Source organism: Pogonomyrmex barbatus, unplaced genomic scaffold, assembly GCF_055798465.1.
Source record: "Pogonomyrmex barbatus isolate J1 unplaced genomic scaffold, ASM5579846v1 scaffold1, whole genome shotgun sequence".
NCBI classification, from domain to species: Eukaryota; Metazoa; Arthropoda; class Insecta; order Hymenoptera; family Formicidae; genus Pogonomyrmex; species Pogonomyrmex barbatus.
In genome coordinates, this window is record NW_028297098.1 from 24,017,938 (window position 1) to 24,045,702 (window position 27,765).

General features: G+C 35.6%; 5 protein-coding genes across 20 annotated transcripts in view; all 5 read left to right on the forward strand.

Moving 5' to 3' along the window:
- Positions 1-1,289: 1,289 nt before the first annotated feature.
- LOC105434356 (uncharacterized) lies at positions 1,290-8,516 on the forward strand. Of its 2 annotated transcripts, none has more exons than XM_011650056.3 (13): positions 1,290-1,661; positions 1,827-1,981; positions 2,049-2,160; positions 2,245-2,424; positions 2,489-2,654; positions 2,742-3,457; positions 3,761-4,149; positions 4,264-4,397; positions 6,341-6,483; positions 6,564-6,812; positions 7,011-7,339; positions 7,419-7,742; positions 8,081-8,516. In XM_011650056.3, the coding sequence occupies exons 1-13, from the start codon at positions 1,586-1,588 to the stop codon at positions 8,171-8,173; spliced, it is 3,066 nt and encodes a 1,021-aa protein (XP_011648358.2). In that variant the 5' UTR covers positions 1,290-1,585; the 3' UTR covers positions 8,174-8,516. The 2 variants fall into 2 exon arrangements, with proteins under 2 accessions (XP_011648358.2, XP_011648359.2); XM_011650057.3 differs by having other exon boundaries at positions 1,291-1,661; positions 7,422-7,742.
- A 620-nt stretch (positions 8,517-9,136) lies between these two features.
- On the forward strand, positions 9,137-15,371 carry LOC105434355 (FYVE, RhoGEF and PH domain-containing protein 4). 2 transcript variants are annotated; one of them, XM_011650054.3, is made up of 7 exons: positions 9,137-9,629; positions 12,172-12,633; positions 12,723-13,438; positions 13,549-13,754; positions 13,839-14,204; positions 14,285-14,730; positions 14,803-15,371. In XM_011650054.3, the coding sequence occupies exons 2-7, from the start codon at positions 12,173-12,175 to the stop codon at positions 14,906-14,908; spliced, it is 2,301 nt and encodes a 766-aa protein (XP_011648356.1). In that variant the 5' UTR covers positions 9,137-9,629; position 12,172; the 3' UTR covers positions 14,909-15,371. The 2 variants fall into 2 exon arrangements, with proteins under 2 accessions (XP_011648356.1, XP_011648357.1); XM_011650055.3 differs by lacking the exon at positions 9,137-9,629 and adding an exon at positions 9,655-10,047.
- A 787-nt stretch (positions 15,372-16,158) lies between these two features.
- LOC112553110 (uncharacterized) lies at positions 16,159-18,310 on the forward strand. 4 transcript variants are annotated; one of them, XM_025220141.2, is made up of 3 exons: positions 16,159-16,847; positions 17,787-17,893; positions 18,096-18,310. In XM_025220141.2, the coding sequence occupies exons 2-3, from the start codon at positions 17,801-17,803 to the stop codon at positions 18,219-18,221; spliced, it is 219 nt and encodes a 72-aa protein (XP_025075926.2). In that variant the 5' UTR covers positions 16,159-16,847; positions 17,787-17,800; the 3' UTR covers positions 18,222-18,310. The 4 variants fall into 4 exon arrangements, with proteins under 4 accessions (XP_025075926.2, XP_025075924.2, XP_025075925.2 ...); XM_025220139.2 differs by having other exon boundaries at positions 16,166-16,847; positions 17,784-17,893; XM_025220140.2 differs by lacking the exon at positions 16,159-16,847 and adding an exon at positions 17,485-17,596 and having other exon boundaries at positions 17,784-17,893.
- Positions 18,311-18,564: 254 nt separating this feature from the next.
- LOC148938288 (uncharacterized) lies at positions 18,565-23,403 on the forward strand. The gene is made up of 2 exons (XM_089085154.1): positions 18,565-19,435; positions 22,728-23,403. Exon 2 carries the CDS (start codon positions 22,778-22,780, stop codon positions 23,207-23,209), a length of 432 nt encoding a protein of 143 aa, XP_088941280.1. The 5' UTR covers positions 18,565-19,435; positions 22,728-22,777; the 3' UTR covers positions 23,210-23,403.
- A 2,543-nt stretch (positions 23,404-25,946) lies between these two features.
- Positions 25,947-27,765, forward strand: part of Msp300 (Muscle-specific protein 300 kDa) — an 89,144-nt gene continuing 87,325 nt past the window's right edge. For all 11 annotated transcript variants that reach the window (XM_089085126.1, XM_089085132.1, XM_089085136.1 and 8 more), the window contains exon 1: positions 25,947-27,174. In XM_089085126.1, coding sequence (XP_088941252.1) covers positions 26,439-27,174 — 736 coding nt within the window. In that variant the 5' untranslated portion in view covers positions 25,947-26,438. The remainder of the gene's footprint in view (positions 27,175-27,765) is intronic.

Below are 27,765 nucleotides of genomic sequence, written 5' to 3' on the forward strand. Positions count from 1 at the left end.
AAACATATGTAAAAATCTTTGAACGTAAATAATAAATATACGTCATTGAAAAAAATTTTTATAGATAATTTTATCTCGGTAAAAATAGTTTATGGCCATATATTCTTGTAACCGAATCTCAAATTAAGTTTCCGATAAAATGTAGTGTGTTTAAAATTAAGTGCAGCTACTCTTTTATAATTATAATATCGTACATTTTTTTTTTGATTGAACAAGTGCTTTGATGTTATGAATTATCAAGGAAAAATATAATATAATTCGAAAGCGAGCAGATATTTTCGAAGAATATTGATTGTTTTCGTTTATTTTTAGCATGCGATCTGTATATACGTCAAGGGATCTTCCATAAAACCCATAAGATTCGATGACACGTGTTACTGAATTTGGAATTATTTATTCACTGGAATTAATATCGATGCCCGAGATAAAGTTAAAGTTTTAACACAGAATTATCAATATTTTTAATCTTATCTTTAAATGTGTTATATTATCGTTTCATTATTATTATTATTACATTTCATTATTGCCAAATAAATGAGTTTAAGCGTGATAATTGATAATTATTATGCATCTCTCTAAATTTGTATCCAATGATTTCTCGAAACAATGAAACAATGGCTAGATTCCGTAAAGCGCATATGCGCGTATTTTGTTATTAGTTATTGGTATACGACATGAATTATAGATAAATGCGCGCATATGCGCTTTTCAAAATTCAGCTAATGACAACAATTATATTTTTTGTTGATGATATTTATTTCTTGTTGAAAGGAAATTTATTATTTAAATATGTATACATGTATATATATATATATATATATATATATATATGTACATATATTTAAATAAACAATTCTTATCCTAAAAGGTTTCTAGGCATTTAGTCATTTCCTGATAAATGAAAATTTATGCAAGCATTGCATGCAAATTTATGCACATGATTATAAGTAAACATCATATGCATAATTTATGCACATGATTATATAATATACATTTTTTTCTTCTTCACAAAACATTATCTCGTGAATTTATTTAAATATGAGTCATTTAAAATGCCTAATCTAAATAATCTTTCGTTATGTTATTATAATTTTTAGATTTGGCTTTATTAAAATTTTCATTTTTGTGTATCGATTTCCTATCGCTGAAAATATTAAAAATTGTAAAAAAAAAACTTTACCTAATCTAGAGATATTAATAAAACAATGTTGGAGCTATTTTCAGAGAAATTTAAAAAAAATATATGATGTTGGCGGCACTGGAACGAAGCAGGAGGCAGCGCTGTTTCATCATTTCACGTAAGATTTCAATCAACGCTAACTTCATGCAGCACGCAGTCGTGTTTAAACAACTATATAAGATTTTTAGGTTAGATCACGATATAATACGAACTTTTCAAGTTTCGTACGATAATTATCTTGTCACAAATGCATCGTCATTAATTAATTCACATAAATGATATGTGCCCGCATACACATCTACGTGAAGAGCAAAGGCCGAGGTTGACCAAGAACGTGTTCCGTGCTGCAAGATTCTTACAGGATTCTTCGTTGTATATAACCTTCACATCGTTGATTTTTATACTATGAAGAGACGTCAGAGAAGGCCAGTCTTGACGCTCAATAAACCGCAAAGCAATTATCACGGCGAGCACACGCAAAGTAAATAGCAATATTTTTATTTGGCAAATTGACAATTTTGATTTCCTTTAATTATTTTATTTCACAAAAATCAAGATTAATGCATTATTAATTTAAATAAGTGTGTTATTACTTGCTTTACCTTTTTTGTATTATATGTTGTATTTGTATTATAAATTGTTGCAGGTAAGTGTAAGCCAATAAATAATGCACAACGCATACCGAATGAGACCAACAATCCGTTGGCAAATATGTTGTGCCAATATAACTCCGACAGTGATACGGAGGATCCCAAGAGGGATACGCAGAAATTGGATGATAAAGTGAATGACTTTCTTAAGGTAAGTAAATTTTTTGAATATTTTCTATATAAAAAAATTATATTTTTACATAATATGTGTTTTATAGGAAATTCAACTCATTGCTCCTGAACAACCTGTACCAAATGTTACTGATGAAACAAGTTCAGTGAATAAGGCGGTTTCACGGTCTGTTTCACATCATACAAACCAGCAAACATGTAAAGATTTTAGGAAATAGATAAAAATAGCAGAATGTATATTATAAATATTTTATGAAATGTTTAAAAATATCTATGTTTTAGTATGGCAAGAGTGCTACGATGAATCTACTGGTTATCCTTACTATTGGCATATTGAAACTAATGAGGTAACATGGGACATGCCGGAAGAGTTACGCTTATTAAAAAAACAATCCGAAATGGGATCTGGAACAAAACATTCCATCCAGGGACCTCATTGGGTGGACTTTTCATCTATTGCATGTAAATGTCAAATTTTTTGCTTTTGTTCATATTAAGGAAAGATATTGATGAATGTTTGTTGCAGATCGGCAATCGCAAATAAATATACCAGAAGGCATGATACCACAAGAAGTAGTAGCAAGGAATCGTAACAGGTTTCTGCATAATGAAATTCCTAAGAAAAGTAACTCGGAAAATAAAGCAGAAATTAAAAATGAATCTCCCACGAAGGATGACGATTCAGATGACGGGTATGTCAATTACATACCATATATAATGTGTGTTTTTTCTAAAAATTTTTTTTATACCTCCTTAAAAAAAATATTTCTATTTTGTAGACGAATAGAAATGATAACATCTTTTGGTAGCGATGGAAGCGATTCGGAGGATGAAAACTCTTCAGATGAAAATAAAACATCAATACCTTTATCTGAATCTGAAAAGTCTGCATCATATTCAAAAACCGAAATCGGACCTTCCTTCTGCCCAACAGAGATACAATCACCTACCAAAAACTTATTTCGATCATACAAATCTGATTCGACTGACATATCAAACTCTGCAAATCATCTTGAACAACTTAACGAACGTGAAACAACCGAATCTGATAGTAAAGGCAATATAATTCAAGATGAAAAAGAATTTCTCGTGGGGAATAAGAATAAAAAAGATATTAATGCACATAATATAGTTCCAAAATTAGATATTAATGTGTCCTTAGTACCTGGTTATGATGGTGATGATTCAGAAGGAGAGGAGGAAGTTAAATCTAAACAGGAGATAAAGCCTTTATTTCCAATTGCACAGAATGAAGAATACGTAAATAATTCATTAAAAAATACTTGTAATATTCTCGCTTCTGACAATGTACAAACTTCTGATCAAAGCAATGACAGTAATGAAGATGTACAAGAAACGAAGAATGACCATGAAAAAACGGAACGAGAGAAAGAATCGAAGATAGAAGAAGATAAATCTAAAACAAATATTTTTCTAGAAGACATGCAAATATGTGGCAAAGCTTTCCAAAGAAAGAAGCGGATAGCATTTGATGGTATTCATTACACTTTTATCTGATTTTATTTTTATAGAATTATGTATAACTGTAGATTATATATAATAATTGCATATTTTTTGAAATTATTAAATCTGAATATAAAAAAACCGGAAAACAATAACAATTTACAAACGTTTCGATCTTTAATATGATTATCTCGAAATGTAAATTGTTATTGTTTGTAATAGCTTATTTTAAATATATTAATAGCCACCGATATCTATCTTGATTCGTATAGTCTGGTCTTTTATGTTCAGATTTTATATTTTTATATTGACGAAAAATATTTTATTGTTATAGTTCCATCCAATAAAGTTAAACAAAGTAATACTTCTCAAGAAAATATGATTCGAGATGAAAACAGTGATCTTGTAAGCAGTGAAACTACTTTACGCAATCCCGAGGAGGATGATATAGATCAGTTGGGAGGAGAGACTCAAAAAGAATCCGATGAAGCACATAAAGAAGTAGAACAGTCCGACAATATTAAGACTGAAGAAAAATTAGATTCTAAAGACGAATCATGCGACTCAGAAATATCTATAGAACACAAAATATCAAATACGATCGAGGAAAAGAAGAAAGAGGAAATAAACGATTTGTCTCAGGTTATAACGGAGAAATTAAAATTTCTTTCCGAGGGAAGAGAGAATGTCTCTGCTGTTCATACAATGCAAATTCAACTACAAGTAAATATTTTTATACGTACTATTTTATTATATATTATTATATTTTTGAAACAAATTTAAAATAACTAATTTAAATGTTATTAATATTTGTTAAATTGTTCTCATTTATTACAGACATTATCTACTGCATGGACGGCAGGTTGCTTAGAGGACAATTATTTTCAAAAGTGGCTAACAAGTACAAATCATGAATTGGAAAGATTAGAGCAAGATGTGGCACCAGCTGGTTGGCTATGCCAATGGGATAGGTACAGTATTCCATATGCAATTTGCACTTTTTTATATGAATATAGGTACCTCATATAATATCTATGTTCAATGGCTTTATATGTATCATTAACATATATATGTACAATGAATATATATTTATATATATATATATATATATATATATATATATATATATATATATATATATACAGTACATATACAATTGCCATGTATTGCTACATGATTTCATTCATCATTGAAAAAGATTTATTTACTTTTAGCGAGAATTTGTATAGGTGCAAATTTAAGTTAATTGATCTAGTATTAATTTCAAAGAAACATTGAACAGTTTAATATTTATGACAATTTTTGTAAGACACATACTAAACAAATTTCTAACATTTCATAATTTAATATACATTCAAATATTTTATATATTTTATATATTTTTCAATTGCTATCTATATATTGTTATAAATTAACTCAAACTGAAATAGGTCATAAATATTAATTTAGTAATATTCACGATAAATAACCAATGTTGTATTACATACAATGGTTATATACCATGATTTTAATATATGTAGGTACATTTTCTTTTAGTTTAGAATAATGATGCAGCTGATATATTTTTATTATTTCGTACGCAACACTTTTTTTTAGCTTAAGTGAAGGTGATATCTCTAAAAATCACGGTCTCTCAGAGGTGTAATATATTCTCTTAGTGCTAAAGCTAAATTGAGTGATCGTCTTTTACATAGCCTAGGAAGCCTTTGGTCGTGTGATATCGTCAATGTGATAATTAATATACGTGCTGAGTGACATTATACTTTAATATACATGTTACGATAATCGAGTAACAATGTTACTTGGAGTTAGGATATGTTTGTGGCATGAATAATTATGAGAAAAGTGCGAAATCAAAGTAAAATTTATTGAAATGAAGACAAGAAGACAACATGCAAAAATTGAAAGAACTTATATATTCTTTAATTGCAACAGGATTAACAATTTGCGCTTAACATAATAATGTATAAATGATATATAGCATAAAAGCTGTAATGTATCGCTTTGGTGAATTATGAAAGTAATTGATAGAGTATTTTATATTACTATTTTTTTTAACAATGATACGATCGAATTATTTAAAATAAAGAAATATAATTTTTTTCCATTTATACGAAATACGATTTATACGAATAATAAGTGTGATTTAAATGCCAAAGGAAATTATTAATTAAAGATATTAACTAAAGATATTTCATATTTATACGCGAAGATTAATTTTGTGCTATTTATCAAAACAAATGAATATTGTAAAGTTTTATAAAATATATACATTTGTCTACTAGATATATTTAGTTTTTTAATAAAATATGGGAGGCAAAAAGGATTATTCTTTATACACACGCTTCAACGTGTATAAGAAACTTATCTGATATTATAATTTAATTTGTTAATCTATTCGGTAACAAACTACGATTTCGGTAACAAACTACCAACAACGTAAGTATTATCCTATCTATTATATTTTTCAATATCTGGTAATTCTTGGAACATACTGAATTCGAAAATAAACCAGATATTATATTAGGATTAATTTTCATCATTATTTTCCCTGCACTTCAGTCACGATACCTCACTTCTCCTTCACTTTGCTGTTATCTTGCATTAATGTCTCCTACGAGAGAACACACTCTGATAATTACATAATTACATCTCCCATCTCTCCTGTAATCAAAGGCCTTCGTCAAGTAAAAACGAGACACGACATTGCAGGTAGGAGTGATTACTAGATTATGTTTTATTAATTTTTGCTTTCGTTTAAGAAATCGATGACGCGAGTACGCCGCGACAAATGTTTCACCACGGAAACATTATTTAAGCGTGTATTGAATGTAACATAGAGAATTACAATAGAAAACGACACTGCCATCATCGATGTCTCATGTGTCCCATTTTGGTCGGGGGATTTTTCTAGGTCGCATAAGCGGTATTACTACCAAAATACATCCACTGGGACATTACAGTGGACTTATCCTGATACCGGTATTGCCGGTGGCACTGAGGAAATGGAATTGTGCACTACTCCGCCACCAGAATCGGAAGAATTATCAGTCACAGGTATGTTACATGCATAAACTATACTTTATTATTAAAAAAGAGAAGTAAACTAATAAGTTGTTTATCATTTCTGTCATTAGGATCACCTGGGACGAAAAAGACAAAGGAAAAGCAAATTGAGGAGCTGGACGAGAATAAAACGGATGATGAAAACGTAGCAGATAGACATCCTACGACTCTAGAAGCACCACCTCCGCCACAGATATCTAATCCAAGTCCACCACCACCTCCGAGAATATTCGCAGAAGATTTGAAGAAAGATTTGAAGAAGAAAAGGGAGAAGCCCGATGAGAAATACTTGGACGCAAAGAGAAAACGTTTAAGCAAAGGTGATGAATGATTAATATTGTAATATAAATAGGATTTATAATTACTGTGTTTACATATTATTAACATATTATTAACAAATCTATTAATGTTTTCATGAAACAGTCATTTTTTATAGGAGAATAATTACATATAATTATTAATGCTGTAAATATAGTTACAGATAAAATAAAGGAAAATTGTTGATATTTTGTTGACAGATAGGATAACTTTGGAAACGACGCAAGTGGTGAATCCTACCTTAGAATCTTTGGCATATGCACATCCACAAGTAGCTGTGTCACCTCAAACTTCGATACCTCCAAATCACGCAAGTATGGAACCTCTACCTCCTGGTGTGGATTTACCAGATACGTCTTACGAAGCTGCCACTTTAAAAGGGATAATATATAACGCGGCGTCACAGCCAAGCAACGCGATTTACGCGCCTTCGATCGCTGATCCAACGATACCTATTCTGAGCCATCAAGCAGGTCTGCTTCAGGAGCCATTCGTCCATTATCCAAGCTTTCATCAACATTTGCATAACGTAAGTATATCTTTATGATTAAATATTAATAGATATTATATTTGTAATTGTACATAATTTATTTATTTGTATTTGTTAGCAGACAATCGCAGTTGCAAACAAGCACGGTGGACAGAATGCAATTCAGTTCATGGTAGGATACGCGCCGATTTATACGAATAATAAAATCATCGCCAAGCCGCCAGTCAAAGCCTCGAAAGAATCTTTAGGGTCTGCCCTTGATTCCTTTTACAATGATATTGCGCGAATTGAGAGAACGGAAACGGAACGGACGGGACAGCATCAGGATACTGTTATCGCGATAACAGAACAAGTACCTACTCCGGTCGAAGAAGTAAAGCCTGAAGCGGAACCGGAAGTTATATCTAACGACACAACAACGAGAGAACGAAAGAAAAAAAAGGTGACGTTTTATCACTATTTTTCACATTATTTCTTTAATTTTTTTGATATTTGACATTTTTTGCTTAAAAGCATAAAATATTTATGAGTAAGAGATAAATTTTACATGTTCAATCATTTATATTATTAGATTGAATGTAGTAATTTGTATATGTGTACAAAAGCAAGAGTTATATGTTTCAGTTCTTTGCAAAGAGAACAATTTTACATTTTATTTTTTTTTAAATATTACAATTTTTTAGAAATATATGTTTAAATATGTATTTTAATAAAAAAAATATTAAATAACACTAAATGTATATCGAATAATTAAATAATCAATACTTGACATAACTTTAGGCAAGGATTAGCAACAGTAAAAAGCACAAGGAGATGTCGAGCATGGTAGCGAAATGGCAAAGGGTACAAAAGAATCTAGAAGACAGTGTATAAATAACAGAAGTCGGTTGAAATAATTAATTGCTGTATGAAAAAACGTTATATAGACTGTGTTACTAGTAAGGTTCAGGTTTTATTGTACATATATGCGTTGTTAAATATTTCATCTATTGTAAACTATTTTATGATTTTTATTCATAGTCTGATGCGTATACATTTATGTGCTTCAAGAGTCTTGCAACATTCGTATTATCGAATATAGCTAACTCTTGTGTGATTATCATGTATTTAGCAATTTATTATAAAGCTTTATGATAATTCTTATGCACAGTAGAAGTGATTTATCATCATTACTCTTTTGCACTTTCATGTAGAATAAAAAAGTTATAAGAATATCTTTATAATTCGTGTTTCTTTCAAAATATTCCGAGTAAAAAATTTATATTTTAATTGTACTTTATTATTAATTTTGTGAAAGATTGCATAATTATAATTTGAATTAATAATAATAATATACATTTTTGTAAATTGTCTTAACAATACATATCTATTTTATAATTTCCTATTGTCAATTATATCCTAATTAATGTGTAGCATAGGCATATTCGGGGAGAAAGGGGGATTCAAAATTAAAAAGAAGTTAAAGTTATAATTTACAAAATCTAATATTTTTCTCATTTATAATCAGGTATGAGGAGATATTCTAAGCTCTAAAAAGCTCAATTCAAATTAATGCAAAAAATTGTTGTTTATGTATTAAGAATCAATAAAATCCTGCACTTCACAAACAAATCCTGGATACGCCCATAATAATACGTAGACGTATCTATAGTATAACAATATGAATTTTTTTTTATTTAAAATTACATCGGAGGCTGTATTACCATCCGTTATCTATAGATGATGATCTATAGAATGAAGATTCTCGTTTTCCGAATTATGGTAATCCGAAAATGACCTTTTAGTTACGCGCAACGCCGACGAACGTCGTTGGCATCGCAAAGGTAGCCGAGTATCGACGCGCATCCGACAGACGAACCTGTGTAAATCGTGGTACCTGATCGCTGGTACTGCTCCGCGTTGGACGTACATCGACAAGTGCACCGTGTAATTTTAAACCAAACGTCCGATGCGCTCTCGTTCGAACTCGGCGCGTTCGTCTACGCCGCGTTCTTCTTCATCATAACCTGGGGATTTCTGGATTCTCCATCTCGTCGTTAAAATCAACGGCGAATTGTTTTACATCGCCGATCACCGTGAGGCGCGTGTATATGCTGTGTCGTGATGCGGTACGCGGCAATCCGCTGACCGAACGGTTCGTTTCTGTTCTCGCGCGGCCATGGACGCCGGTGATCCCGACGAATTTCAAGTTTGAGAGAAAGAGAACCGGTCTCGTCTCGTCTCGTCTCGCTTCGCCTCGCCTCGCCTAAAACGATAATCATTATGCTCGCGCCCATCCGCGTGCGCCTGTTGCTGTCCCGCTACGCCACCAGCGATCCCGAGGCAAGAGGTAATGATGGCACTTGAGCGCGCGAGCATCCTCCATCCTCTCTCTCTCTCTCTCTCTCTTTCCCGCGCTGTTTTCCTCGTCTCTTCGCTCCTCTCTCCCTCTCTTTTCCTCGCTGCGAAGCATCGATGGGCAAGCTCTGCGTTTCATTTTCGAGCGCGAAAACTGCGGGAGAGAGTGTGCGGTGTGCAAAAGCAGGACCTCCGCGCCGGTCGCACAGGACCTCGGAAGGCGCGAAGGGCGTAGTACCTCATGACGAGGCCCCCGTGTACACCTGCCACCCTTATCTCTCGCCTGGCGGCACTCGATATTTTCGGAGCCGAAACGTCCTATGCCCCCGTGAAAATTGATCGAGAACGAGGCCGAGCGATACAAATTCTTTTGACTCGCGCTCTTCTCAATTCTCCGTTGAAAGTTGAAGGTAAACGAGTAATTTGCCGCTTGATCTGCCCAACTCCATCAATCCATCAACTTTGCGTTAACCGAACGCCAAATTACGATTACATCCTAGATATATGTTTTTTGCATTTTAATTTAAACAGCAATTTTTTTCTTTTTTACGTTTAAAAGCGAGTGTTATTTTGAAAAGAGAAATTTATTTGAAAAAGGAAGAAAATTAAATGCTACTATTAGAAATCAAATTGTGAAAATTTATCTGATTTTTTTTTTTTTAGAACATTTCTTAAACTACTTGTTTGTTTAGTCTATGTGTAAATTTATTTGCTGATAATTTTTTAAATCGCTTTAGAGATTACAAATTGGATTTCGCTCAGATTTCACTCGGCTGCATCATTTACGTACATTTATTTAACAGCAAACAAAATGTCAGACTAATGAATATGTCGGAATATGTTAAGATTTTATAATCAAAGACTTGAAAATATTGGATGAAAGAATATTGGATACGAGTATAGTTTGTAAAGTTTATCTTAAATATTTAATACAAAATTAATTATACAAATTACAGGTCTATTTTATTTAAACTTTAAAATTCTTCCAGATATACAAACATAAATTAAATCTTGCTATTTTAAATGATATTATCAATCTGATCACTTGAAGATCACGACGTTCTCCGTTTTACGGGGACGATTTTGCGCCTTGGACTTCTGTTATAAATAAATTTAGATAAGTCGCCACTTCTCTAGTCACGACTAGGAAACAGGACGGACGCAAAGTGCAAAGTGGAAAACCACGTTCGGAGCTGTTTTAAAGTGAATCTCGGCCTATTAATCGTTTGAGAATAGTCGTACATTCACTGCTGGTCTGACGATGCCGATGCGTTGATATAAGATAATAATAGTCGTCTGTGTTTACGTTGCACATGTATGTGAGAAAAACGACGAGCCTATATGGAAAGAACACTTTTGCTTTTGCTTTTGGAAATCCTAAAAATTTGGCTAGATACAGATCTGAACACGATTTTGTTGAGCCTTCAAAATTATTATATATGATGTTTAAATTGATTGTTAGAAGATCGAACATTTTGCAGGCACGCCGATATTCATCACCAAATTAAAGCTGAAAATTTAAGCGTTTGGAAGAGTGAGATTTTTCCGAAAGTCCCTCGATTATTGTAGAAGAAGCATCAATCGTGAATTCTATTTCGATCTACGCGTCTGAGTCACTCTATCTCATCCAGGATAGAGGGAAAATTTAGGAAAATTATTTCTGCGCTTTGTGAAAAATTAAGCTCTGTTTCTTGCGCCTTAAGTGAAGATACGCGAGTACACCAAACGGAATCGTGTTTACATGCATTTCTAGACACGTGTGTATGCATTCGTTCGTTCGTTCACTCACATTCGTTCGATTTATTCGTTTATTCGTTCGTTCTGCTCGTAGCATGCCGAGTGTCAATTAGCGATGCCGACGCGAGCGTTCTCGCTCGCATGCTGGAACGAACACCGACACGTTAATTTTAGCGTAATGGATCGATCTAAGAGGAGGATGCGTTTTTAAATAGTCCCCCTGATAGATCTATCGCGCGCTCGTTATTTCGGAACTACCACGGTCGACGGTGAAAATATATATTTCGATGTCGAAGTCGTAACATCCATTTGATAAATACAATATTTTACATTGAAAAATAACTTGAAATTTGAAATACGACTGATAGTTTCGATGCGATAACATGAACATGGATTAACAGCGTGATTTATCGTCGTAAAGAAGAAAAATGTTTCAGCTTTATGTCGAGTAGATTAATGAGTCAGCATTGCGATACGAATAACACATCCGTGAACAATGTTCCTTTATTGACAACAAAACTTAAGAAAACTTAAAGAAAAAATTAGCGGTATTGCAGTGTGTTTGTGATGATTTACAATTATTTATTTGAAGAACCTGTAATGCTGTAAAATATTATGGAAGTTAATTACAAACGAGTTGATTCGTCATTTTTCTAATGTTGTATTTTATTTTTAATTTCGTTCGTGATGCGCGTGATGCCATATGTCATATTTTTTTTTTTCCATTCGTGGCCAATTGTCTCTGTGTGCAAGACACGCGATAATTGTCTACAATTAACAATGTGATTGATCCGTAGGATGCAACGAAGTCAGCTGAGGGACATCTCATCCTGGATGACGCGCTTATTCCCAGAGCCTGGAGACGGTAGTAGTCGAATAATCGACGGGTTCAAAATGTTCGGCTCGAAAAACAACTCGCCCACCAGCACATTTTACACTGATTTGGAAATCACGGAAGATAAGCAGGAATTTCAACAGAAGAATGAACATTCCAAAGCGACACATTTGCCGGAGCAACAGAGTACGACCAGCGAAAATGGAAACTCGCAAGATTCAGACACGGCAACAAGTGTCGAGGAGCAACGATACGTCAGACATTCCTTCCATAGGATCGCCAGTTTCGGCGGCTTCCCGCGATTTCAATCGTTCGTTATGTCCGCTTCCACGCCCGCTGAATGCATCGATATCACGAGGCATGAGGAAACTTCAACAGAAACGTCCTATATGTCACATAGTGTCCTAGAATATAGAAGTAGCAGGTGTGTGTAAACTCTGATGATAAAAGCGATGTTAATTTATCTCTGCTTTAAAAAAATTTTAAAGCTTATATCTTTAAAAACAAACGCAGGTATGTAGCTTCGGAGAGGAGGTCTCATCAGTATACATTAGGTACCTACGCGGTAAGCGAATCCGAGAGCGAGGAAGAATCAGAGGAAGCAAGGTCTTCGGAAACGGACTCTGCCATCGTGGCCGATCATACGGAGGAGTCGATATCAGAGCCTAAACTGCTCGCGAAGAAAAGTTCCCCTGATTCGAAGCGGAAAAAGGCGTTGCGTGTGGCGCAAGAGTTACTAGCGACTGAAAAAAATTATGTCAACATTTTACATCTGATCGATCAAGTATTCCAATTCAGAGTCGATCAAGAAAACAGAGCACATCCGATGTTCCCTCCAGAGACTGTCCAGCACATGTTCTCAAATATTAAATCTATTTATAAATTTCACAACGATTTTCTCTTACCACAATTTGAGGAAAGAATGCAATGTTGGGATTCAAATCCAAGAATCGGTGATATAATGAAGAATTTTGCACCCTTTCTCAAAATGTATACAGAATACGTAAAAAATTTTGATTACGCCATGAATTTGATAAACGGACTGCAAAATAAAGTTCCCAGGTTTGCAGCAATTGTCAATGAAATTCAAAAGCTCGACGAATGCGCTAAATTATCGTTAGCACATCACATGTTGAGTCCGATACAAAGGCTGCCGCGATACGAACTGCTTCTTAAAGATTATTTACGAAATCTAACTGAGGATAATCCGGATTATGAAGACACAAAAAGTAAATTTATATATATTTCCTACATTTTCCGAAATAATAATGTATCTTATTTTTGTGATTTATTATAATGTATGAGGATTTTTACTAGAAAATACAATGTTAAATTTCAGAAGCTCTGGAATTAGTATCTACCGCTGCGAATCATACGAACGAGGCAATGAAAAAAATCGATAAATTTAAAAAACTTTTGGAAATTCAAGAAAGTATATATGATGCGACTGATCTAGTCAGTGCGACTCGTGAATTAATAAAAGAGGGACGTATAGTGAAAATTTCAGCACGTAGCGGTGATCATCAAGAGAGGCATTTGTTTTTGGTAATTATTACATAATTGTTACATTATATTATAATATCTATTTTATATGGAGATTTTTTCATAGAGCTATTTATTTCTTTCCAGTTTAGTGATTTATTATTATTGTGCTCAATAAGACTGATACCCGGTCCTATGTATCGATTAAGAGCTAAATTTATGGTGGAAAATTTACAAGTAGTTGAAGGAGACAATCTAGAAACCGCAAATACTTTTTATATACGAGACGAAAATAAAAGCGTCGAGTTATATACACACGCTGCCACGGAGAAAGCAGCATGGTTGGATGCACTGTTCCAAACGATGCAAGAGATCATCAGACGCAAGGCCAGTCTCAAAACTGGTAACGTTAAGACTTCTTTGGTTAAAGCTGATGATATAACCAAGTGCATGGTTTGCCAAGTTATTTTTTCTGTGATGAAACGAAAGCACAATTGCCGGGCCTGTGGAATAGTGAGTATTATATACTAAAGTTAATCTATCGTTATTTTTTATAATAATTATTATTGAACATACGTATTATTTTTTTCCAGGTAGTTTGTAGTAAATGCTCAAGTCAGAAATTATTATTTGAAGACAATAAGAATATGAGAGTGTGCAGATTATGTCATTCCGCGCTCACTCAACCGCTCACTAAATCACCGTCGTCACCGTCTGGACCAGTGCCAAGTTTGTTACAGGTATCAGCGAGTGCGTCATCAGTATTATCTGGATACCTATTACTGAAGACTCAGGCCAGTAAGCCTTGGACAAAACGATGGTTCGCATTGCACTTTGATTTTGTTCTATATTCATTTAAATCAGAGTCTGAGAGTATGGCAATGACAGCGACGCCTATGCCAGGCTTTATGGTTACGGAAGGTACAAAACTACCCGATGAAGATCCCTTGAACACAAAAGATCGAATAAGAGCATTTAAGATGCATCATTCGAGAAAATATTACTATCTCCAAGCATTTTCTCAGGAGGATAAAGAAAAGTGGGTAAATGATTTGAACAATATATATTTTATGTAAAAGAGTAAGTACTGTTAATATTATGGAACTTCTAGATGGATGCACGCGTTGGAGTTGGCTACAAAGGCTGAACTACCTCATTTTACGCAGGTGGAAAACGAAAACGCACAAGAAAGTCAATCGATAAACGATGTACAATGAATATTCGTACCTTTTTATCTACCAAACTAGCCAATTTTTTACTATTGTATTCATAAACGAGAAAATGATATAGCAATGTAAAATAATCGTTAGTAGTTAATTAGCTATATTTAAAATGACGTTAACTTATGTTTTATATATATATTGTTATTAGAGTGTATACATTACAAAAGAGAAATCGAGTCAATAGCGGCCGCAGCCAAAACGCTTGTTGTTTTATATAATGTTCTGTTATAGTATATTTATAAATATATATATATATATATATGTGTGTCGTTTCTATCACGATACGCTGTGCTGACTGTAATTTGCAATGGAAATCGATACGTCACAATGCTTGAAAAGTTAATTACGCGCTTCAGTGATAGTATCTAAGCTACGAGATCGTTTTTACTGAAATCGATTTTACTAAATGCGCAATGAATTCTATAATTTAATCAATAAATTTATTCCGTCAATTAAAGATTTCATAGTTTTTTTTAAATATCTCTTAGTAATTCCTACCTAGTTATGTGAATATTGCAATAATTACATATTTTATTATACTTACTAAAGGCATTTTCAAAAGTGCACTCAGACTTCTGCTAATCATTCTACACTTATCACATTTCTTGAATTGCACGTAAAGACCGTCAGCTGCGTACGTGAACGTGTGAATATCATCATTTAAAACATATCTTTTATTTGTTGTAACAAAGAATATAATTCGAGATGATCGTGATTAATTCTACTTTTATGACCAGTAAGGCTAATTTGTCTTAAAAATTTAAGATAAATCGTCGTAAAAATATGTTTAATACATATATTACGACATATCTCTTTTTTACGTGATAAATTTTTTATAACTAATCTACTCAAGGTTCTATACCAAAGAATTATGAGACTTTTTATTCTCTACCTCTGTTCTCAATAAAATAAAATCTTGCAAATTGGAAAAATATTTCAAATTCGCTATCTTATGGAACACCTTTTTGATTTTTATAAACCCAAAATCTAACAATTAGAAATGAGAATGCATGTAATAATTAAAATTCTCTCTTCAACATACACATTTGTTTATTATCGTACAAAATTACATAATACAAAATAATGAGAGATTAACTTTTTTTTTTATACGAATTAATTTTACATGTAATCGTACAAAGTGAATACGATGTTATAAATACGTTAAAATTGATCGTTAAATAATCTTTTTCTTCTTAAGACAGTTTATAAATCTAATATACAAAGAAATATATTAAATTTTTAGCAACCTGAATTTGTACATAACAATTTGTACATAACAACTTGTTATACCAATTGCTTGATTTCAATACGCATAACGATAAACATTAATTACGTTAATTTTGTGTTTATAACTTAACGCGATCAGTCTTTATCAGAAAATAAAAACCCAAATTTACATAATATTTGGAAGATGTTTGAAATACTTGCTTTTACGCTTCTATATTGTTATTTTGAGTGTTTTTCATTTTCACTTATTATTATATATTATATATTATTAAAAAAACAATCGATTTTTTGTGTAAGAAAATAGAGTATGACATGAAAAATAATTTAAACTATCGAATCAATTTACAACTTTATACATATTCAGCACATGTGTGTTAAAAATGGTTACGTTATAAAATATCTTTTTTCTTAAGTAACTTTCTTATCATTATTAAACAACGTATTTTAGCGTATACTTTACATTTTTCCTTACCTTGAATAAGCATAATATTTCAATTTCTATTAAGGCTGCAAAGTAATAAGTCGTATGTAATGCACACAAATATGAAAATATATGAGCGTAAAATAAACTGATAATATTGTACTGCGTTACGCGACATAAATTGCACATGTTAATGAGATAAGCTAAATACACAGAACTGAATATATATATTTGGGCCAGAGTATTAATGGAGATCATATCGCACAAGATCTTCTTGCGAAATTAGTAAGTATTTTATTTATAACTTTTTTTTAACTCCTTCACATTTAATGGGATATATACGTTTCTAGTGTGTGTAAAAAAACTCGTATCTCTGACAAATATTATCATTAGATAAAAAAGAACTAATTTTAAAAAAGATTGCTTAACAAGACTGTTCAACAATATAATTGTAATGAAGATTAATATAAAATATAAAAAATATACTATATGGTACATTATGTTATCTTTGCGACTGAATTATTTAAATATAATATGAATATGATTGATAATATAAATATTATTAAAATATAAGTAAAACTTTCATTTCTTTTGTATTTTAATGACGAAGAATATGATAATGTTATACTTGCAAACATAAAATATAGATTAGGCAAAAAAACTTTCGAATATTATAAGACTATTTAAATGTTATAAGACTAACAAACTACAACGCGAAACATGGCATTTGAATTTTTATATCGTGATAAATACTTTTCATATTTGTAAAATATTTTTGAGCAGATAAAATGTTTAATAAGGCTAAGTAAACTATCAGATCCATATCTTTTCCACGATATTTATAAATAAAAAAATGAATGTACCAATAATTGCCATATTATCAGTTGTTATCGATTTCAATTTCAAATAAGATTATCGTAGTTGCTCTATAAATTCATGAGAATTTGTCATATAATCATAGTCGAACGTGTTTCTTTAAAGTCATAAGTGTTTTTTGAATCTTAAACATTTTTACTATTCATTTAAATAATTATGTAAATAATATTATTTGAACAGAGTTTTACATCCATTGCATAAAAGTTAAATAAATCATTTTTTTAATTATTTGATATCATTTACTATTCCATCCATTTGCTATTCATTTACTATTCATATTCCATATCATATCGTTATTAATCTAATAAGATATTATTAATTTTTCTTTTAATTAAACATTTATAGCAGCTTTCTCTATCAAAATGAACAAGTGCTTGATATTCACTTTGATCGTCATGATCGGTATTACCGGCATAATGGCTGAGGAACCTGAATGTTCTCCTTGGCTTGGATATGTAAGTATAATAAAGTAAAGATAATTTTATATTAATGCTTGCTTTCTTTTATACGAAACCTAAGTACATATTATATACTTTTAACTTAATCTTTTGACTTCATCATTTTTAATCTCGTGATTATATATTTATAATGAAATAATAATGGATAATACGTTTAAAATGAATGACTTTGTTATATAATAAATTTTTGTGATTACAGTGTCAAGTCACCGATCAATGCTGTCGTGATTTATTGTGTATGGGATATTTAAAGAAATGTGTGCCCGGAAAAATTGTTGATGATAACAGGCCTAAAGGAAAAGGACCTTTCCCTCCTGGAAATTAAAACGAGATTTGATTTGTGATTTTAATGATACGAATGAAAATCATTTAACGATAAGAATGAAAATAAATACGCATAATAAATTTCAGAAATGTATAATATATTGTTTTCAAAATTTATGAAGTAAATGCTTGATATACGTACTATTAATGCATTATATTCACGAGCTCGATGAAATGACTTTTATTAAACAATTTGCCCATTAATTGTATATTTATTATATAATTGTATTTTATATTTGTATCTGTAATTGTTTGTAATTTTTAAATAATTTAATCAACAAAGTAAATTGAGCTAAATTATACGTATATAAAATTATACGTAAGAATTAGAAATTATTAAAGAATCAGTTACATCATTTATAAATGTCGCGACGTAATTATTTCCGATTCACCGAGTTTTCTACATAACTTCTCTTGACGCATAAGTGGAAATGTCGCGTCTAGAATCTGGCACACCTCTTATTATATATCTTGACGAAGAAAGATACACGATCGGGTCGTCGCCCCGCAAAATCATTTCCGCAAGTAGCACGTTCGATCGTTATTCAGTCGCGCGTCATTGGACGCATTTTCGTAATGAGCGACCAAAATTATCGATGAGCGACGGCCGTTGGCTCATCGGTGATAATAGCGTGGCACTGGTACCTCGCACCCCCGTCGACGTTCCTCGACACGGGGCGAAACGAGTAAAAAGAAGCGAGCCCGTCAAAAGAAGAGAAGAGAACGGGACGAGACGTGAGGTGAGAACGAGGGCAACGTCGTTGGAGGGCGAGGAGTAAAGGACGAGCAGTGCTGCTAAGTCGAATGTCGAGTGATGCCAAAGTTAAATATAAATGCGGGCTGCGAGAGAGAGAGAGAGAGAGAGAGAGAGAGAGAGAGAGAGAGAGAGAGAGAGAGCGTCGCGACGCCCATCCTGGATCGATGATCCAGCGCCGGGATCAGTCTTTCTGTGGTCCGCGTCGCGAGATCCGCCGTAGAAATCACCCTCTCTCCTTCTCACCCTCTCTCTTTTTCGTTACTATCCCGAGCTTACTACATATCGATCAAGTTTCTCCCTTGCTATCAGCTCTTGACCAACCGCGAGTTTCGCAGTGAATCCCAACGAAAGCGGAAACGAGAGAAAAAGTGCGATTTTCGAAGTATAATCTGATTTCACATTTTCTTGCATATCAAGATTGTCTGTTGGATTGTATTAAGGATTCCCTGGAGTGGCCGGTAATTTGCATTAAATATATCCAAGATTCTAGACTCGATTCTAACTTTTTTGCTTCAAATTGCTGTCAAATTTATTGTAAATTTTTTTTCTAATGTTGAAGCACCAGTAGCTTTCAAGTTGTAGAAAATTTGAAATTAAGATAATTAAAGATTTTCGACGAATTTAATTTTATTTATTTGTACGATGTAATTAAATAACATAAAAGAATGTTAAAATTATGATTAAGGATCTTGGAATGCCTTTTATAAGGTAGGTGACTGTTCGCGTAGGTGGCTGTTTGCGTACGCGATGGTGACAGAACGTTGCGCAATTTATAAAATTTTTATTGATTTTATTTTATCATAATAATTTCTGATCTGATTAATTATTTGCGATATTGCGATATGGATCATACGATTTTGTTTTGTTATAAATTTTTTATAACAATCATTCTCAGATTGATGTAAAAAAAATTTTTCGAATAAAATTAAAAATAAAGTTACGAGTATTAGTTAAGTACGAGTATTATTCGAGAATAAGAAACAACAGTTTCAGACTATTTCTCTTATTTCAGGACGGTAATGTTTTCGATTCTTTTCTTAAAAAATTTCAGACTACAAATTTTATCTAAAAACTTAATAGAAAAAAAGTCTTCTGTAATAATCTACATTGCGTGCAAAGTCAAGTTTAACGAGTAGACTTGAGATATCCTACTTGAAGTCAAGTGCAGCGAATGAACTTCGTATGCATTGAAATGGAATCATTACGATGCCCGTTTAATGACACGTAAAGTGTGTTTGCATCGTGATTGTACGGTGATGTCATGTCGTAGATGACGGTCGGATGAGGATGCCAATAATAATTGCTGACCGGCAAACCGGCGCGGACGATTCTGTCAGCGACATCCATTCCGAATGCCGACTATTTCTGATCATCAATTCAGAGAGAGATCTTATTTTTGGACGCAGCATCCGAGGTCCAGGATCCAGCGAGCCGCCTAACATTTGACTGGCTCACTGATAATCTGCCTTCGCAATAAATTTTCCAGCGATCTGACAATGTCCCCCTGCTTTTCTTTGCGTGACCGAGATCAAGATCAAGAAATATTTTAAAGCACGAGCGAAACGCACCACTATCGCAATTCTAACTTTTACAATTCTATCTTTTTATAATTCTATCGATTAGAAAAATTCGGATCGATCACAAGTTATTTACAAATTGCGATTCTGCGTGTTTTTTTTTTAATTATCGTCTATAGCGTCTATTTTTTATTTATTATGTTCTTCGAAATCAGTGTTTCAATTATTATTATTATTTCCTCGTGTTTTACCTTTCCTCGTGTCGCTAATATATTCCAGAGTTATGACAAAAAGACATATGTTACGTACACGCATAGATGAGATACAGCTCGAGTGTCATAACGAAAAGAATGTCTCGGAAAATTCTCACGGACTCTCAAAGGACGATATAAATTACTCTTAAATTATACTTACTCTTAAATTATACAAACTAGCACGGTGATTCTACAAGATCCAGACAATGGAAATATTATATTTCGCTCAATTTCAAGCTTGAGCTTCAAGCCTGTCGTGTTACATTCTATTCGATTTATGCCGATTGCGTTCTTGGATCACAACCAATGGAAGATCATTTTGAACGAAAAACATCTGCTGTCAAACGACGGCACGTCGCGACGAAATCGTGACGCATAGCAAGATCATTCATTTGCGAGATCGAACTGTTGTCGGTGCTCTTGGAATTTACATTTGTCAAATTATCTTCCAGCGCTCCACGTGTGGTACGATCAAACCGGCACGACCAGACGACGACCACGATAGGCGATTACAGCTGTTAATATCCGTGTCAGTTTCCGAAATACCCGACGCGATCATTGCGAATATACCTGCCGGCTTGTCGGACGCGTGTATAAAACGCCGCGCTGGTCGCAAATAGAAATAGCGCTATATTTAGCCGGCCTACACTCGGTATCTGGTTAAAAAGCTCAAGACTTTTCAGTCTGCGCGCGTTCACAGCATCGCAGACTTCCTCTTTCACATTTTACGGCGCGTAAAATACCTCGGCGAAACAATAGAACGAGGCTAATACCGAATATAAATGCTCGTTGCACACTCGTTAAAGACGTGAAGAACAATACGAGAGAACGATGAGAACAATTCGCTACTTGAGGATCTCGACATTGCTATTCAATCTAACTCTATTGTAAAATATAATAATAATAATAATAAAATTGCGCAGGAAAAAAATAATTTTCTCGAAATTCCTATCGTTCAAAAGGAATGTAAATGTGATGTGAAGGCGATAATTATGACCGAGAAGGGCGTGACGCATTTGATACGTCTGGCCGAAATTAAATAGACGGCGAAATTGAATAGATATAGCCTGCCGTTTCCAAGTTTCCCAGTTGCCAAGATCTCTGGTATCAACGAACTCTATGACCGGAAATCTGTCGAAATGCTGTTCAGAATACTTTCAAATATATAACAAATGGTTGCCTCTTAATTGACAGATATCTTCAAAATTACGCGTCTAATGGCCGGAGTGGTAAAAATCCATTTTATCGAGATTGCTGCTACAATCTCTGTTTATTATATATCGCTCCCTTTACTCGTTTTCTCTAGCGTGTCCGCATTCTCTCTGACATTTTGATAATTATACACGGATACCTTCTTTCCGCATTAGTGTGCGAGAGTTCATAGGTACATACGTACAGTGGTGCTCACCTATTTCGAGAAACTTTTGGCCGTGTGCCATGTCGAATAGTCGACGCTATTATGCGACCCGGAGTTCACTTTATGTCTTTAAGTTCATCTCCGTTTTGTTTTTCTGAAAATATCCACTGTCAGTCAAAACGTCAGATTATGTCCCGCTCCAGATATCGCTTATTTTCATTTGCGGAATTGTATTCCGCAATTTTATCTCAAACAATAGGTGACTAAAATTTTATTGACGGATGTATTCAAGACAGCAAATACGTAACTAACTACATTTTCTATTTTTTTTTTTTTTTTTTTTTTTTCACTGATCCATTAACATCAGAATTGCTTTAACTTGAAGGAGCGACGCAAAATTATGCAATATTACGATATGTTTCGCCAATACAAATACAAATGCCACGTCTAGGCAAGATTCATTATAAAATAAAAATACTGCTTCTGAAACTGAAAATACATAGTCGATTTGCAGATTTGTGTTTGAAGCCCGGACGAAACTGTCCAATTTTAACGTTAAGCAGTGTTTCATCGAGATAATAAAAATAACGGAGATCAGATTAAAGCGCTTTTCTTCTTGCAGCGATGCTAGCAGGTCGTAAGCAAAGCGGCAGGCTGTTGAAGTAATCTGAAATGTCGCAACAGCATCCGTCCAGGCCACCCGGGGGAGGCTACGTGCCTCCGGGTGGTTGGTCCGGACGATCTAGCGCGCCCAGCGCGCCGAGTCCCTTCAGGCCCGCCTCGCCGTATACGCCTTCGTCATCGCCGCATCCGCAGGGACGGGTCTATCGCGGACCGCCGACTCCGATCCATCCGAGTCGTCCTATATCGCCGCTCGCGTATCCCGGAATGATGATACATCCGATGAGTCCGGTGCCGATCGGGATGCCGATCTCACCCGGGATGTCGCCCGTCTTCGGCTGTCCGACTTCCGGTTACATCCAGTGCCCGAGGCCACGATGGCCCTCGCCGATCCCTACGAGCAGTCAGGCGCCGAGGCCATTCATACCGACGCAGGTATTTGTTTCTACAGCGCGGAGGATGATAGTGATGACGAGTCGATAGGAAACACGTTGTCAACTGGGATGGCACTGTTAAAACATTCTTTTCCTTCCAGAGTTTTTTCAGAAGCGACTCGGCATCGCCGGTACCATGCGCACCACCGGAATATCTGATAGCACCCTACAGACCCGGAGATTACGAGTACATTGGCGTGCCCTTAGATCACACGCAGACGGACGAGGAAAGCAGCGGGCCCAGCACAGCCGAGATCATCGCCAGTCAGAGCCAGGATTACGTGGACGAAAAGCTCGCCGAGTATCAAGCTACCATCCAACAACTGCAGGGTGAGTTTTATGAAGCCCCTAGGGGATCGATTCGTTTCGCGATGGAATCGTATCGGTCACGTTACGCGCCGCCCAAAATGGACTATCATTAAATCCTCATTCTCCTATGAAACCCTTAATTATAAACTATCTCTCATCGATACAAATCACGAAGCAGTGTTGTTGGCGCACGCAAATTTCGGCTATGGGGATATTGGCTCTGAGATTGCGTATGCATGCCATAAGGAAACCATAAAATTCTTATTCTTCTTCGATATTTAAACAACATTAGAGGGGAAACTTATTTCTGCTATAATTTTCTAATCTTTTATTGATGAGGCTGATGTTTGGCAGTATCGAATTCCGCGAATAAGGTATACGTTTTTAGGTTTTTTGATACAATAATAAAATTAGATGTCAGAAATAAAATTAAAATTATTTGTTGAGAAACTCGAAATTTCTACAAATAATTTTAATTTATAATCTAAAATAAGGATGATTGTTATATCGCTGACACGATATGCACTCGCAAGATCGTATAATTCGTTGCGCCTCTTGCGCAATGAGCATCTACTCGCATCGCGACGTCGCGTTGTGCGTTTCGCATACTCGTCGAATCGAACCGTGGTGCAAGGGAAAATAGGATAGAATCAGCGGAGACGTGAACGAGTTATAAATAGACATGACGAACACCTGCCGCGCCGTTCGCAATTCGTTACGTTCGCTTTTCCTGTCAGAGACACTTCGTTGGTCCCGCTGGAACGTATCATCTCATCGATAGATAACACTGATATCACAGACCGATCATTTTCGTACATACCAAATTCCCAAAAAATCATAGTCCAAGTATTCAATTTAGTCAATTTGTTTCAAAAATTCAATAAAAGAACAATGCCGGATTTTTGTATCATAAGGTATTTTGCATCATAATTTGTATCCTAATTTAAAGCGTTTTTATTTAATTTAGCCACCTGGCAAGTTTCAAAACACAATTTTTGGAAATACTTATACTTTTCAATGTGAAGAAGGATGGCTTAATGTTGTTTGTCACACAAATATATCTCGTATCGTTAAGCCAAGATGATTTTTTGATGGAACGTCGGATAATTGGAATTTCACTATTAATAGATCATGATCATTACAAAATTTCTAATGTGTACTTGCGTATGCTTCACGTGCTCTTAATAAATCTCGCGGCTCGTACAAGCGGATCCACTTGGAGAGATAAATGTGTATGAAATTGACATCGTGCCGGTCGATTAAATCTAATGCGAAGTAATTCGATTTCTAAGCTGATGATCGTGCGCTGGATATTGCATGTCGTGATTAAGATGCGAGATGCGCTATAATTGAGAGCTGCTTTATAATTGAGACGTGTCAGAGTAACGCTCGCACGGATGAAACTAATGACTGGTTCGTGACATTAATGATCGTATTAAAGAAATCGTATCGTTTTACACTGATTATTAACAAAAGAGAAGTACTTGTTCGAAGCAATCTTTGGGCGATGGCACGATAATTCTGCCCAGCTCGCGAAATGATGGGATCAGAGATAACGATCATTTATACGCACTTAGCTGTTTTAATTTGCGTTGCAACTACGCGCATGACGTAATTTAATTTATTTCCATGTCTACGTCATGCATACTAATAGAAAACGTTTATTTGCGTATTATATTAGTGAATGATCGCTTGAATTTTTGAAGTTTTCTCAACTCCTTTTAAGATTTACAAATTATTTTGATGCACAATTTCGTGTATATCTTTATCTTTTAAGACCTTTAATCTCCTTTATTACACCACAACGTCAATCTTAGACCACTCTGGTTTCGTCTCTGACGCCGACATTTATTTCACTATACACCTTAACCCCAACTTAGTAGGGATTAGCAAGTAAAGCTCTAGGAAAAGCAAATAAAATCCGTAGTAAACCATCCCTTTCATAGCAATTCATCTCTTCGTTCTCTTCAGTTTTTGAAAGATATTAAATTTCATATGAAAACAAGAATACACGTTACTTTCAGAGTAAGTTTTCTGTCTATCTTGGGTCTCTTATTCTGTATATGTATATTATACAAAATCGCCCATACCATAACGCAATCTTACTTCTTAATCGTATAATCAATTGATTAATTGCGAGTCGTCCCAAGCCAAATTTCCTCTCGTGAGAGAGGTAACACCTGAGGCAACCGCATTGACGATCGACGAGGTAGTTTGCTCGCCGGCTGGCATCGTAGGTAGATCGAACGGATCAGGAAACGGGAGGGAAAGACAAAATGGAAGAATCGATCGATCACGGAAAAAGAAGCAGGATCTCAGGAAGAAATGTGGATTTTCCTTTTTAGAGAGTTCACGATCAAGTCCGTCTTTGGTACCGGCATTCCGCGTCATTCCCGTGTCGCGCCGCGTCGCGTCATCATGGGCAAGTGGGAATGGCGGCGGTACGAGGTGGAGGAGGCCGAAGGAGGAGGTCTCGACAACAGGCCGGTAGTATCGAACCGGCGCCCGTCGTGCACGGCCATACCGTATACATTCCGTATTCGTACATTCCATGCGCGCGCCACCGACGCGAGCTATACGTATAGGTGCGCGCTCGGCTGTCATGGGTGCTGACAGAAGATCAGCCCGAGGTATATTCGCAGGCAGGGTTGCAGATTGACGTCGAGCCGAGATTGATGGGACGACCCGTCGCGTCTGTTACTACTCGCGCGCTTTTGACAATTGAAACGGAACAGGTGACGTCGGCGCGAATGCGGCATATGCAACCCAGTGTATGGGGTGTGGTGTCGAGAGAACAGGTGTTGGACTAGTAGAGGATCTCGGGCGTAAAATTAAAACCGGGAGGGAAGGAGGAGGGGAAAGAGAAGAGGGAAGAACCGGACTGACGTGCGGACTTGATGAGCGAGCGACGTGCCGGTTGATAATCGTGAGGAGAACGATGAAATAAAGGGACTCACAGCCCCTGGAATATGTCGCGATCGACACCACCCAAAGGCAGTCCGACCCCGCCGAGGGTGGACAGCCCCGGCGCTGGCGGCGCCGGTGATAGTGGTGGTGGTGGTAGCCCGAGAACGCCACGTGGTAACCGGCTGCGGGACCGGGTGAGCTTTTTCGAACAGGTTTGGTCGGCCGGGCGTAGCCCTAGCGCTGAGGATCTCCTGGAGAACCCGGACGCGCGCGTGTCATCCTTTCGATCGCCAACGCACCAGCGACCGTCTTCCAGGGCGAGCGACTCCTCGTTCGAGGAGAGCTTCGAGCGACTCGTGGAGGAAGGCGAGTTGAACGGCGCCAAGGTTGTAAAATTCGAGAAGATCACCGTGAGGAAGAGCGTGCGGGCGATCAGCTCGGCCAGCACGAGCAACGGCGACACCGGGGGGGTCGTTCAGCAGCGCTTGACGGAATCCAGCAGGACTCCCAGCGAGGAGCACGTCCTCGAGGACTCGGCTTATCAGAGTCACAGTCACGGCGTGCAGAGTCACGGCAGCAAGTCCAGCTCGGTCACCTCCTTCACGAGATTTCCCTCGGAGGAGAGCCTGTCGCAGAGGAGATGCAGTAGTCCGCGGGTCCAGCGATCGGAGTCGGACGAACGGCCACCGTCGGAGTGGTATGCCGAATATCGCAGCCAGAGCTTCCAGAATGTCGGCGCGAGAATCGAGTATGTGCGTAGCAGAAGCGAGTACGACGCGCACATCGCCGAGATCAAAGGTACAAAGGTGTAACTTGGGCTGAAGAATCAGAAGAATCTCTAGGCTGCTAGGTCGATTTCTTTTTGTCTGTTGCCTTCTCTGTTGTTTCGGATTGGTTTTCGCCGTGCACATCAACTCGCTCGTGACAGTCGTTCACGGAGTATCGGAAATCCTCTGCGTACAAGTACTGACATTCGTAATAAATGAATACTCTACGAGAGGATGATCGTTGATGAGTTTAATAGTTGCTATTATCGATTATCCGTAACCCGTATTCCACATCTTTACTCAGAAAAGACATTTTCTGCACATTTAGAATTATTCAGTGTGTTGACGACTCAAGCGACGATTTCACACATTGATTTCGACTGACACTTGCATTTTATAAATCTTGCATTTTGCAAATCTTGCAGTTACGTTCCGTTTACGCATTCGCGAAATCAAATTTATTTTATTTTATTCAGAGCCTTTAAATATAATTTCTAATTTCGTAAGCGCTAATGCGATTATCAATGTTTGATCGCAGATACGCCGATATACGCAGATACCCTGCGATAATCGCAGAGCAAAAATATCTTTTTCGAAAGCAGAATGCAAAAAAAGACTTCTT